The 13,519-nt window shown below is 30.3% G+C and overlaps 1 protein-coding gene across 1 annotated transcript in view; it reads right to left on the bottom strand.

Moving 5' to 3' along the window:
* LOC101238412 (exportin-4) overlaps window positions 1–13,519 on the bottom strand; it is a 106,116-nt gene that overhangs the window by 62,793 nt on the left and 29,804 nt on the right. Inside the window, exons 5-7 of the mRNA XM_065793805.1 lie at window positions 6,091–6,207; window positions 4,780–4,939; window positions 4,152–4,270 (exon numbers count right to left, since the gene is read on the bottom strand). Of these exons, the coding sequence (XP_065649877.1) occupies window positions 4,152–4,270; window positions 4,780–4,939; window positions 6,091–6,207 (396 nt within the window). The remainder of the gene's footprint in view (window positions 1–4,151; window positions 4,271–4,779; window positions 4,940–6,090; window positions 6,208–13,519) is intronic.

Genomic DNA, 13,519 nt, shown 5'->3' with positions numbered 1-13,519 from the left:
TTCCTAGATACACCATATGAAACTAGCTTATGGAGAAGACCAACATGCTAAACTTTTTCAAAAACCTTAGATATGTCAATAGAAATAACCTTAGCCTCTTTTCCTAACAGAAAGAAGACTAACAGACAGGAAAACAAGACTCAATCAAGCACTTATTAAATAGTTTAGAGCGAATTGAAGAGAGTTCTTGAGTACAATTTTGTAAGACTTTGACAGGAATGTCGTCTGGACCACAAGCCGTAGAAGAGTTTAATTGAGATATGACTTTAGCAAAAGAAGCTGGAGTTATTAGAATGTCTAACGATGGGTTAACCTGTTTAATTGGAATGGAAGGAAGAGAACAGCCATATGATTCAGTCAGATTTGAAGAAAAGTTCTTTGCAAATAGTTCTGCCTTGGGAAAAGTAATAAGATCAGTCCCATGAATGAGAGATGGAATGCTAGACCTTCTTTTGTTAACAATGCTGTTGACGATTTTCCAAAAGTCACTAGAGCCTAGCTTCTGAGATAAGATATGAGATTTAGTGAACTGAGAATAATGGAGCTTAGGATCTGACAGCACCTTTTTACAACAATTTCTTGCAATAATAAATTGCTGTTGTTCTTAAGAGAGTTGTTCTTTTAAAAAAGATGAAAAAATCATTATGATTAGATATAGCAGCTGCACAAGAGGGTGAAAACCTTGGAGTAGAATGAGGCTTGACAAAGAACTGATAAGAATGAATAAAAGCTTTCATTTCTGCCTGAACCCAGGAGGTTACCCAGAAAGCACATTTTTCAACTGAGAGAGAAAAGACATTAGCCCAAGGACTGTCATGAAGAAAATCACAAAAAGAATCCCAGTAAGCTTTAGAGTAGTAGTAAGTAGTGCGATAATATGGTGAGTTCGAAAAGGAAGTACAAGATGAAAGATTTAAAGAGATCATTGCATGGTCAGTACCACCTAAAGCAAAAAAGGGAGAAATTCAACACAAGCTTGGATCAGAGACCACACAAAAATCAAATAGTGAAGGTAAATGATTAGGGTTATCAGGAAAACAAATCACAAAGTTAACTATCTTAATAAGAGAGTGAGAAATGCAGAAATTAAAGGTTTTAGTCCCAGCAAGGTCAGTGGCATTAAAGCCAAGCTGGTCAGTGTGATGAGCATTAAAGTCACCTATAACAACAATATTGACAGAGGAGTAAAGAGAGAGGGTCATGGTCATTTTGATCAGAAATTACATCTAAAAGAGTGCAATCTTGGCAAGAAAGAGAACAGTAAAGAAAAAAGAGAAAGATGATAGATTGAAAAGGTGCTAAGTGGAAGCATATAAAAGAATGGTCAAAGGATTCGAACCTGATTTTATGACAAATAGGTGAATTGATGCGTATATATACCCCCAAGCCAAGCATGTGACTATTGGAGTCTTTGCAAATCAAAGCATAGTACCCATCAACACAGAGATCAGAAGAAGGAATAGCAGAATTTAAATTAGTCTCACTAAAAGCAAGCAAGTCTGCTGAATTTTGCAAGAGGTAAGATTCAACTGATGGAAGGTTGCTTTGCAGACCACGAATATTAGTAAAAGATATAAAACATTTAGGTGATGGGTATGGCTTTTTAAGTTTAATATTTTGGGTTACTTTTGGCATGTTTTAAGTTTAAAGAGAACTTAACTCATTCATAAATAGAGCACAGCCTCCAAAACAATGAGCTATGCAATTTTCTCAGTCCTATTCAGAATTATTCTGTTTACCCCTAAAGTCTTTCCCTAGGAGGCTTCCTACAAGTCAGTAGCTGGAAGCAGTTAACCTCTGCCCAAGATGAGTATTTTTATTGAGACACTATCTCTTGCCTTTACTCAACCAAGAGCCCCAAGGCAAGGAAATTTTAGCTGGATGCAGCCAACATCTGCCCAAGATGAGTGTTTTCATCAATATATATATTTATATATATATATATATATATATATATGTATATATATATATGCTGCTTTTAAATATATATATATATATACATATACATATATGCTGCATATATATGCATATATATATACAGCATATATATATATATATATATATATATATATATATATATATATATATATATATATATATATATATATATATGTATGTATATATATATATATATATATATATATATATATATATATATATATATATATATATATATATATATATATATACTGCTTTTAAAAAACACAAAACTTTTTATGGAAGCAAAGCTATCAACTTATTTAGGAAAGATCATCTTCCGTCAGAAGTATCAACTTTGAGAGATATCTTGAGAAAAGGTCTCCTAATTCCCAGATGCTTTACTCCAAGAAAAAGATGTTAACAGGTAAAATCTCAAGACACGCAATCAAAATTTATTATGAACTAAAACATACATTGAAACTGCTTCTCACTTTTTTAAAAAAATTATACATAACTTTTGCATGATCTTAATTAGTTTTCTTCTTAGAAAGAATATATCAGTGAATGAAAGCAAATGTTCTTTTTAAACCTCCAGTGATTTTTAAAAAGAAACCTCAATGGTAAAAATTAATTTATCTTGGAACACAATAAGAGATACCTTGGAATATGATCAGAGAGCACATGGAAAAATTTCTAAAATATGTATCTTACCAAGATATCACATGTTGTAAGAAATTATACTATGTAATGAGTATTGTTTGAAAATTATTTTTGGGTTGAGCAAATACATATTGAGTGTATCAAAGAGAAAAAAATCCCTTAGATTGAACTTTGCTGGCTTATTGCCTAAAGGTATAAAAAGGATCTATTTTAAAATACCAGATGGGTTTCAATGATATTGGTAGGCAAATTTCGTTAGAGAATAAATGAAGATGTTGCTGAATGTTTCTTTGATTTTTCATGCTTTTAAGCTAAAAAAGAAAGCAAATAAAATCAATCAATGATTGAGTACCAATATTGAGAGGAAAAAGTTTATGAACAAGAAAATGACAGAAGACTGCATGTTGTACAAGTCAGGAAAACACAAAGGGAAATAATTCCAAAGCATAGATGTTCGAGATAAAAATATATAAAAGAATGCAACTTAGCCGAATGACAAGTCACACAAGATTGTGTTTTGGTTGGTGGAGTGTAAGATTAAATCTTACTTGAGCAGCAACCATGGTAGTAATTCGTAATTTATTTATAATCAATAGAACAGAACAATACAACAATAGAACAGAAGCTCAAAATTGGCAGCTAGAGTAGACCCAACTAAATTTACAATACATTTTTAGACTTTGTTTAAAAATGCACTGAAATGAGAAAGAAAATTATTAGAACCAGCCCAAGTCTTTTTATATTTTTTATATTTATATTCCATACAAAATAAATATAAGATTTTTAAAATCAAATAAGAAAATAGTAAGCACAATGAAGAGAGGCAACCTTAGCAGATGATAACTTCCCACATGCTAACTTCACAATAGATTGGACATATGTGCAAATAACTACACATGTAAAGCAATCACAATATGCTACCATTGAGTTCCAATAAAACAACTACAAACAGTTACACTAGAGCATATCTGCTGCAAATATTGGCATTTACACATGTGTACATGCACAACAACTGTGTTATTTTGGAGATCATCATAAACCCAAAATCTAGAATAATTTTTTTATATTCCATACCCTGCTTCTTATGGTTACTATGGTGCTCCAAGAAGATCTAATAGCCTTGTCACAAAGAACCATGAAGCATGTTACAAGTAAGTTCATGCGCTCTTCCTTACCAATGAGGCAAATATGACCAGAGCTGACATCAAACCTCAAACTTCTGAAGCTAGCACTCTAACCACTGCATCACAACATAATACTCCAACACCACACACACAGTATTATATCATGTCTTAGGACATTAAAATGACAATAATTAAAAAAAAACATTAAAATTTATACTATTTATAAAAAACTTAAAAAAAAAATTGAGGTCGATTAATAATTAATTGACCTTCTTGATAAAAAAAATTATATAAATTTTTGTTATTCATTTTATATTGGTTAATAAAACAAATACAAAGAATTATAAAATTTTAATACTTTATTTAATTACTCAGACCAAAGACCATAAAGCAGTTCGATCATCATGAATGAGTTAATTGGTTACTAAATAACAAATTTGGTATTACCTTAAAAAAAAGTTCCAGTAAACTAGGATTTAGAATTATCTCTTGCCAGCTTTTGTTTGGTTTAAAAATAACTTTTTGCATAGTTTCATTCAAACACGGAATTCGAAGTTGAGAAAGAGGTAGTCATATGTTAAAGAAGTTATATGACATAAAAATTATATAAATATATTTGTTTGATTAAAAAGCAATAAAAAAAAAGTTTTCTATTATGTATAAATTCAATCATATTATTTTTTTACTTCCTAGTAGGAAACAAGGTTATACAATGGATCAATGTATTTGTTTTTTCTATTTTTGTTATTGAAACATATTTTTAGTATTTTTTTGCTAGTTGTTCTTTTTATTATTTTTATATTGTATCTGTTACTATTTATCAATAGTTTACAGAGAAATATTTTTATCTTTATTATATTGTATCTGTTTTTTCCTAAATATATGCTGATGGACTAATCGAATAATGGATGCTATAATGGACTGATGGAATTAAGGATGCTATAATGGACTGATGGTTGTTTTAAACTAATTTCAATTTTTATTTAAAATGTTTTACATTTTTGTTTTTTATATTTTACAATACAAAAGCAGTTTAAATATTATTTTAAATATGTAATTTTTGTTGAAAAGATATGATTTCCACATAAGAATTCCCAATGAAATATTTGCTCAGCTAAGGATAAGAATCTATTAAAAACTACTTGATCTTGTCTAGTTAACGATTTTATTTCTTTATTGGCATACTTCTGAAGAGTCTGAATTGTCATCATAAAAATTGTTAAGAGATCTTTAGTCTAAAAAAAAAAAAAATACAAAAGAAGTTGTACAAATTAATCATAAAAAAGGATTAAAACATTTTAAAAATAGAATATAAATTAATTATAAAAAATAATAAAACTACAAATACTTTTCAAGCAATTAGAGCAATACCTTAAATGTTATTTATAAGGGCAGATGATACGAATTTATGATTTTAACAGTTTTGATTGAATTTAGAAGTTTGTAACAAGAAAAAATTAAATAACTAAGGTTCTCTTTTTTTTTCTTCTTTGAAATAAAATTAATATTATTTATATAATAATGACTTAGTGTTTTACGCTAAATAAATTCTAAATAATTATCTTTAATATATTTGTATTACACTGGGTTTTTTTAAATAATTTTACCTATAAATCATAGTAAACAATGCATAATAAAAAAAAGCATAACATAATATTAAGATCTTTACTTACCAAGAGCCACCTTTACTTACCAAGTTAAAAATTATTAAAAAAATCATTCTTATTAAAAACATCATTCTTAAATAGTTTTCACAAAAATCATCTCCAAAATAAAGTTTTATCACGAATTTAAATCTTTTGCACATTTGTTTATTTGTTAAAATTTCAATCTGTTTTTTTTTTAAATGAAAAAAAAATAGATGTTTTTTTATTCAGTTTTACATAATTTTTGACATAAATTCTAAACTAGTATATTTAGTAAGATGTTATTATACCTAGAAACATGTCATTATACCTAGTAACATGTTATTATACCTAGTAACATGTCATTATACCTAGTAACATGTTATTATACCTAGTAACATGTTATTATACCTAGCAACATGTTATTATACCTAGTAACATGTTATTATACCTAGCAACATGCTATTATACCTAGCAACATGTTATTATATCTAGTAACAAGTTATTATACCTAGACTTTAGTGATCACCTCAGCCTTAGGTAAACAAAAACTTTTAAACAATTAACTAACAGCTTAGGATGTTAAATGTGTAGCTTGTTTATTTTTGAACTTTCCTTATTTTCAGTCAAATAAATTTGTGAAAAAGTTTACTACAAATTTTTTCTGGGGAAACTCATACAACTAAATTTAAGAGACTTTTTATCCCTTGTACTTAATAAGCAATATTTATTTATCTTTTTATTTTAATAAATTTAATTACCTCAAATGACTTTTTACATTTAGAATGAAATTCTAAACTCATTCCAAAATTTGTAGATTGTTTTGTGATAGAATATTCTGTTAATAAAGCTTTTATTATTGAACTGCACGTTAACTCCTAAAAAAAAATATTATTTGAAAAAATACACATTAGCTTTATAAAATAAAATTAAAAAACAAACTAAATAAAATATCATTACAAATGTGAAAAAAGATATTGTAATTTTCAACTTATGTAAAACACTAACAAAACGCAAGAATATAATTGTAAATATTATATGACCATATATAATATTATTAATACTGTAAATATGACCATGTATAATACTATTTAGTTTTATATATAATATTATTTAGTTTTATATATAATATTATTTAGTTATATATGATATGTAATATATAATATTATTTAGTTATATATGACCGTATAGTTATATATGACCATATATAAAATTATTTAGTTATATATGACCATATATAATATTATTAATATTGTGAATATGACCATATGTAATATTATTTAGTTTTAATATATTATACCTGTTATTATTCTAAACTAAATTTGCTTTAGTCAACATATATTAAATTTCATTTAACAACATTTTAGTGTTCAAGTTATGACCATGTAGAGTTTATAATCCCTTGAAAGGTGATTCAGACCATGATATGGTCTGAACATGGTCAGATCATGGTTTAAACCATCAAAAAAAATTTTTTGGACATTGAAGAACATTGGAAAACTGAACACAAGCTCAGTTAAAAACAAAACTTGTCTCCAAAGAGTGTGAGACAAGGTACAAATCATGGCTACACCATGGCAGTTTGAGATAATATGAATGATGATGATAATAATGATGATAATGATAATGATGATGATGATGATGATGATGATGATGTGTAGAGTTTCTATAAAAACTGTATAGAAACACGACAAATTTGTATAGAAACTCGACATGGTATAGAAATACTACTTAAATGTAAAGAAATATGACACATTATGTATAGAAAAGGTAGAATTTCTATAAAGAGGTTTTTTTATAAAATTGCCGTTTGCTGTTTATATTGATTTAGTTCAGCCATTAAAATATTTTCCACAGAGTAATATTAGATATCAGAAAATTTGAAGAGTGCTATGCATGGTGTTATGAATTTTTTTTTTTTTCGAATAACATATATATATATATATATATATATATATATATATATATATATATATATATATATATATATATAAATATATATATATATTTATATATATATATATATATATATATATATATATATATGTATATATATATATATATATATATATATATATATGTATATATATATATATATATATATATATATATATATATATATATATATATATATGTATATATATATATATATATATATAAAATTTCAAATAAATTATTTAGTATTGAGAGAATTTGTATTATCTGATGTTTTAAATTAGTTTATATATATATATATATATATATATATATATATATATATATATATATATATATATAGACATATATATATATATATATTGCGCTTAAGCCTTTGAGTCGACAAGACGTGTTTTTGTTCGAGTGTAAGTTTCTAGGATTTTCTTGTATTCTTTTTATTTATTTATTTTTCGTCTTATTCTTTTTATAACCATCATTTACTTCTCTATTTATTGCTTCATCTTATTAGTTACTTTTCTACTCTGAAAGTAAATAAAATCAAAGTATACTATATTACCTATACTCGTGTCTAAAATACAGTTTTTGCTGTACTTCGCACACCTGTATTTATATATATCTATACTTATATTTTATTATATTTATATCTTATTTACATATTATTATCATAAAAATATTTATAGCTAAGATTTTATTTATGCTTCAGTTCGCTTATTTTTTTACAGAGTTTTAAAAGGTTGTTATTTTTTATTTAATTTTTTTTTTCTTAAGTTTTTCCCTTTATAGTCTTAACGGCCAACTAAGTGTGTTAGCAATATTTTAATTGTTCTACTCAACTAGTTTTGAGAATAATTTTCCACAGTTTTTCTTAAATTTATTGTGCCTTTGACAAAATCCAAAACTTATTAATTAATAAATACATGTACAGAAAATTATCACTATATATTACAGAAAAATTTTTACTAATTATTTCATTTTTAATACATATCTACGAAAGAAATATATATTATTTCAATATTTTTAATTTTTTAATTTTTTTAATTTACTTATTCAAAAGCTTTTTACGAGAATAAAAATTTATTTGTAAGTATACATAAATATAAACACGGTGAAATCTTATTTATTATAACATAAATATATAAAAGTATTATCTACCGCATCCAAATACAAAACCGCCAAAATCCAAAATATTCTAAAAATATCAGCATCAAAAATCCTAAAAAACAATTATCTTAAAAAATACAAACAATATCTCTGCAATAAATATTCGCATATCAAGAAAAAATAATAAGAAAACTCACAACAAATCAACATGATAGGTACCATTGCCAAAGAACCAAAAGAACGCGAAAACCGATCGAAGAATATCGATCCAAGGAATAAACAATTCAACTTCATCCGAACAAAAGCGACCAAAAGCATAACAATCAAACTGAAATTAACAAAATCCTCGACCTTATTGGTGCTGACAAAATAAGTACCTTGCTTTCTTTCTGCCTTACTCCTTGTGAATCTGTGGGTAAACCAATCAAAACAAGACCGCTAGTCATCACACTTCCTAGCGAAAGCGACCATAACCACGTACTGAAACTGTCCAGTCTGTTCTTCCAGGTCGCAGCAAACCAAGCCAACTATACCACACTCTTCATCAACCCTGACTTAACGGCAGTTGAAAAGAACTTAGCATGGCAACTACGCACTGAATGCAAAAAACAAAACACATCTCTACCTGCAACATCAACAACATTGTTCGTAATACGAAGTAACAAGATCAAAGAAATAACCAAAACCAGATAGCCACTAATCAACTAACGTCTCCAACCTACCACACCAATAAAAGACCAAGCACTCAACAACAAACAATACTTAAATATCCAGCACACTCCTGTACCAAACTCAACAAACAATAAACGGCCAACAAACTCAACATCATATAAGAACAATAGACAACCTCTTCCAATAAGCCCAAAACCAAAATTAAAACAACCAACACAGCCAAATGAGAAGCCAGAACAACTCATCTGGGCCAATAACCCTTGCTCGCTTAATTGTTAGAAAATCGACGAACTTAGAGCTAAAATCACCTCAATAGACCCCTTACTTCAACCGCACATAATTTTGATTACCGAGACTTGGTTCACAGACACATCCGACACAAAATTAGTAGGTACCAACTGTTCAATAAAAACAGATTCAGAAGAGGAAGAGTCACCATCTACACAAAAGAAAACTTCGATTGTTCTTACACCAAAATTGACCAACTCAACCGCACCTCCATTGAACAAGTCTGGATTAAACTAAAATTTCACAACGAATCAATTCTACTAGGCTGTCTCTATTGCTCTCATGATTAAACGACTCATCGCTCGATGAAATAATAAGTTCAATAAGCACTGCATCTGAAAAATGCAATTCAATTGGCTGCTCAGCCTTACTTGCATATGGCGACTTCAATTTCAGCAATACTGTGTACTCATATGTTGACGTAGGAGGTGGTATTGCGACTGTTGCATATGTACAAAACGATTGGCCGACAGATTGCAAATTTCAAGACTCGAAGAAAATCATCTGAATAAGCTAATAACCTTTCCAACCTATTGCAGCACTCATGAGGAACCTCCAAAAAATACATTAGACTCGATCCTGACCAACAAACAAGACCGATCAATCGAAATAAAAGAAGCTAGTCCTCTCGACTTCAAAGGTCAGCCAAAGGTCAGTCACACTGTTTTATCGAGGGAAGTATAGCTCTCTCTGACCTAAAAATTAGAGAACCTGAAACAAACGACTCCTCTAACCTCTATAAGAAATGTCTCATCTGGTGCAAAGTCGACTACAACCTTATCTCTACGCATATTGAAACATTCAACTGGCATTCGGTTTTTGAAGGCTTAACAATTTCCGAAAAATATCAAATATTTATTGACAAATACAACGAAGCAACCTCATTACATGTCCCGTCAACGACTACTCCTTACACTAACAAGCACAAAACATGGATGACCAAAGATGTTGCAAACGCTGTCAAACGCTGTCAATGCGGTGGTGTAGTGGTAAAGCGCTCGCTTCAGAAGCAAGAAGTTCCGAGTTCGATCCCCACCACGTCCCTGGTAGTACCGCGCTCAACTTGTTTCTCCACGCAGCGGCCTTGTTTGTCAAGGTTCGTGTTTCGGAGTTATAGAGTTGAGAGAGGGTTATAACCACTATTGAGTAGCCTCCTCATTTGTAGTGGCCTTCATGGCCTTGAGGAGGTGAATAACAAAAAAAAAAAAAAAAAAAAAAAACAACTGAAAAGCGAACTCTGGGGCAAATTTATCGCTGCTAGCCGAACAAACAAGCCAACTCTACGCGAACAGCATAAAAATACAAGCAGAACAGTGAAAAGACTAGTCAAATCAGCTGTTCTTGCTTACGAAGAGGAACTGGTAAATAACAGCAGACGTGACCCAAAAATCATCCACTTATACGTCAAAAGCAAACAAGATACACACGACCGCATCCATCCACTTGAAACAACTTACAATCAAACTACAACAGACCCTAAAGTAATATGCCACACACTTAACGATTATTTCCAATCAGTTTTCGAAATCGAGCCGCTAGGACCTCTTCCAGCATTCAACCTTCGTTCCACAAGCATACACCAACTGACCACACTCGCATCATACCAATCCGTTAAAGAAAAACTTTCAGCTCTGAACAAAACTAAATCAATGGGCTTTGATGGCATTCACCCACGCGTTCTGAAATACCATTTCAATGGAAGAAAGCTGAAATAACTCCCATCTTCAAAAAAAGACTGCAAGTCGAACCCCTCAAACTATCGACCTATCTCACGTACTTCTGTTTCTTGCAAGGTCATGGAAAGCCTTGTACACAGACACATAACTGACCACTTGAACAAAAATAAACTCATCAGCTCTACTCAACACGGGTTCCGAAAGGAAAAAGGTTGCGTCACAAACCCACTTGAAACTTATGACATCCTGACCAAAGCCGCTCGCAAAGGTTTCCCAACCCGATATCATATTTACAGACTTTGCAAAAACATTCGACAAAGTTCCGCATCGGCGCCTGCTACACAAACTGAAATCTTACGGAGTGTCCGACAACTTGTACAAATGGATCGAGAGCTGGCTGACTGAATGCCAACAACCCATAACCATTCGAAACAATAAATCCGATTGGAAAACAGTCTCTAGCGGTGTGCCATAAAGAACTGTTCTTGGACCACTCTTTTTCATTATCTACATTAACGATCTGCCAGAAAAAATGCAACACCACTTTAAAATGTATGCAGATGACTGTAAAATAATCGGAGTTATCGAATCGAATCATGACATCATAAAACTCCAAGCCGACATCAACAAAGTTGTGAAGTGGTTGCACACCTGACTCATGTCTTTTAATGTTGACAAGTGCAAAGTCATGCACACTGGGCACAGCAAAAACAAAATATTAACTGCAAGTTATGACTAACGTTTTGAAAATTAAAAAACAAGTCTGCACGGCTGCATCAGCTGTCAATCGAATGCTTGGCAGGCTCAAGAAGGCTTTTAGAGGTCGAGGTTCAGCATTATGGCGCACACTGTACGCTTCATACATGCCCCCACACCTTGAATTTGCAGTACAAGCCACCACTTCTAGCTCAAGGTCACCATTTCTAGCTCAAGACGTAGCCAAGCTCGAGCAAGTTCAACGCCGAGCCACAAAACATATTGCCACTTTAAAACACTTGCCGTATACTCAGAGACTAGCAAGCCTTAACCTAACAACACTATCCGAACGACATGAAAGAGGAGACCTAATTGAGCAACACAAAATTACGAACAAAATTGACAAAGTTAACTTCCAGGTCCTTCAATTTCAACCAAACATCGAGGTCTCAAAGTACAGCCTTCGTTCGCATGGACACAAAACAATTAAAGGCACAATTTGCTAGAAATTGCGTTGAAAGAAATAACTTCATCACCAATCGTGTAGTCAAACCATGGAATGCCTTAAGCCAAAAAGCAGTGAACTCAAAGAACTTAAACACTTTTAAATATAAACTTTCTTGCTCCAGCATCTTCACTAGGGCTGTTATCGATTAATTGATTAATCGTTTTTTTTTTTAATTTGATTAATTAATTGATTATTCGAAAAATTAGAACGATTAATCGACGTTTTATATTAGGATTTGGTTTTATATAAAAATAAGCACTTTAGAGTTTTTCCGTCTTTAAGCACCGGATCATCGACACTGGATTTAGTAATTGTTTCATGTTAAACCACAGAATTAACTAAATAAACCATAATTTTCAAGAACATCTTGAATATTTACATTTATTACTTTTAGAAAAACTTTAATCCTCGTGTTTTACTTCATAATGGTATGTTGATAATAATCTTTTTGAATGTATTTTTGTGGGAATGTGTGTTCTGTTTTGAATTATAGTGTACTTACAAAGATTTTTATAAATTATATTATAATTTTAGGATTTATCTGACAATATATGCAACAGCAATGATATATGGGTGCAGCCAAAAAAAAGAAAGTCTAAGGTTTGGGTTCATTTATTAGAAAATATAAACAATTCACGAACTTTAAAATGCAAGCATTGTGACACCAAATTTAAATCGCATTTATCAACTACATCCTTAATGTACCACATGCAACACAAACACGACCTTCTATTAGAGCCTGCTTCAGGAAGCTCATTAGTTGCACAAAGTAATTCTCAAAAGATAGTTTCATCCTATTTTCAAAAAAAAAATTCTTGTCCTGGGTTAATTCTTGCAAAGTTAACAGCTTTAGATAAAATACCGTTTTCAACTTTAGCAAATAATGACGAAATTATCAAAGGATGGAAAGCTCAAGGTTTAAAAATGCCATCAACAAGAATATCCATATGAAAAACGGAATGAATACCCATATGAAAAACGGAATTGTGATTAGTATTGGTATGATAAGAGTAAAAGACACAATGCCAGCTACCAAGGCTGTTGAGATTGTTATTAAAAAACTAGGCGAGTTCGGTTTGCAGCTCAAAAATCACATAATTGCTGTTATAACAGATGGTTCGTCTGTAATGAAAAAAATGGGACGATTGATGGGTATTTATCATCAAATTTGTCATAGTCATGGCATACATTTGGCTGTGGTAGATGTTTTATATGCTAATCATACAAATTTAGTAGAACCTGGTGATGAATATTTTGAAACAGAACTTGATAACTCTTCAATAAGTGACAAATGTGATGAAGATGAGGAAG

Source organism: Hydra vulgaris, chromosome 03 (genome assembly GCF_038396675.1).
Source record: "Hydra vulgaris chromosome 03, alternate assembly HydraT2T_AEP".
Taxonomy (NCBI): Eukaryota; Metazoa; Cnidaria; class Hydrozoa; order Anthoathecata; family Hydridae; genus Hydra; species Hydra vulgaris.
This window is presented reverse-complemented; position numbering and strand designations above follow the sequence as displayed.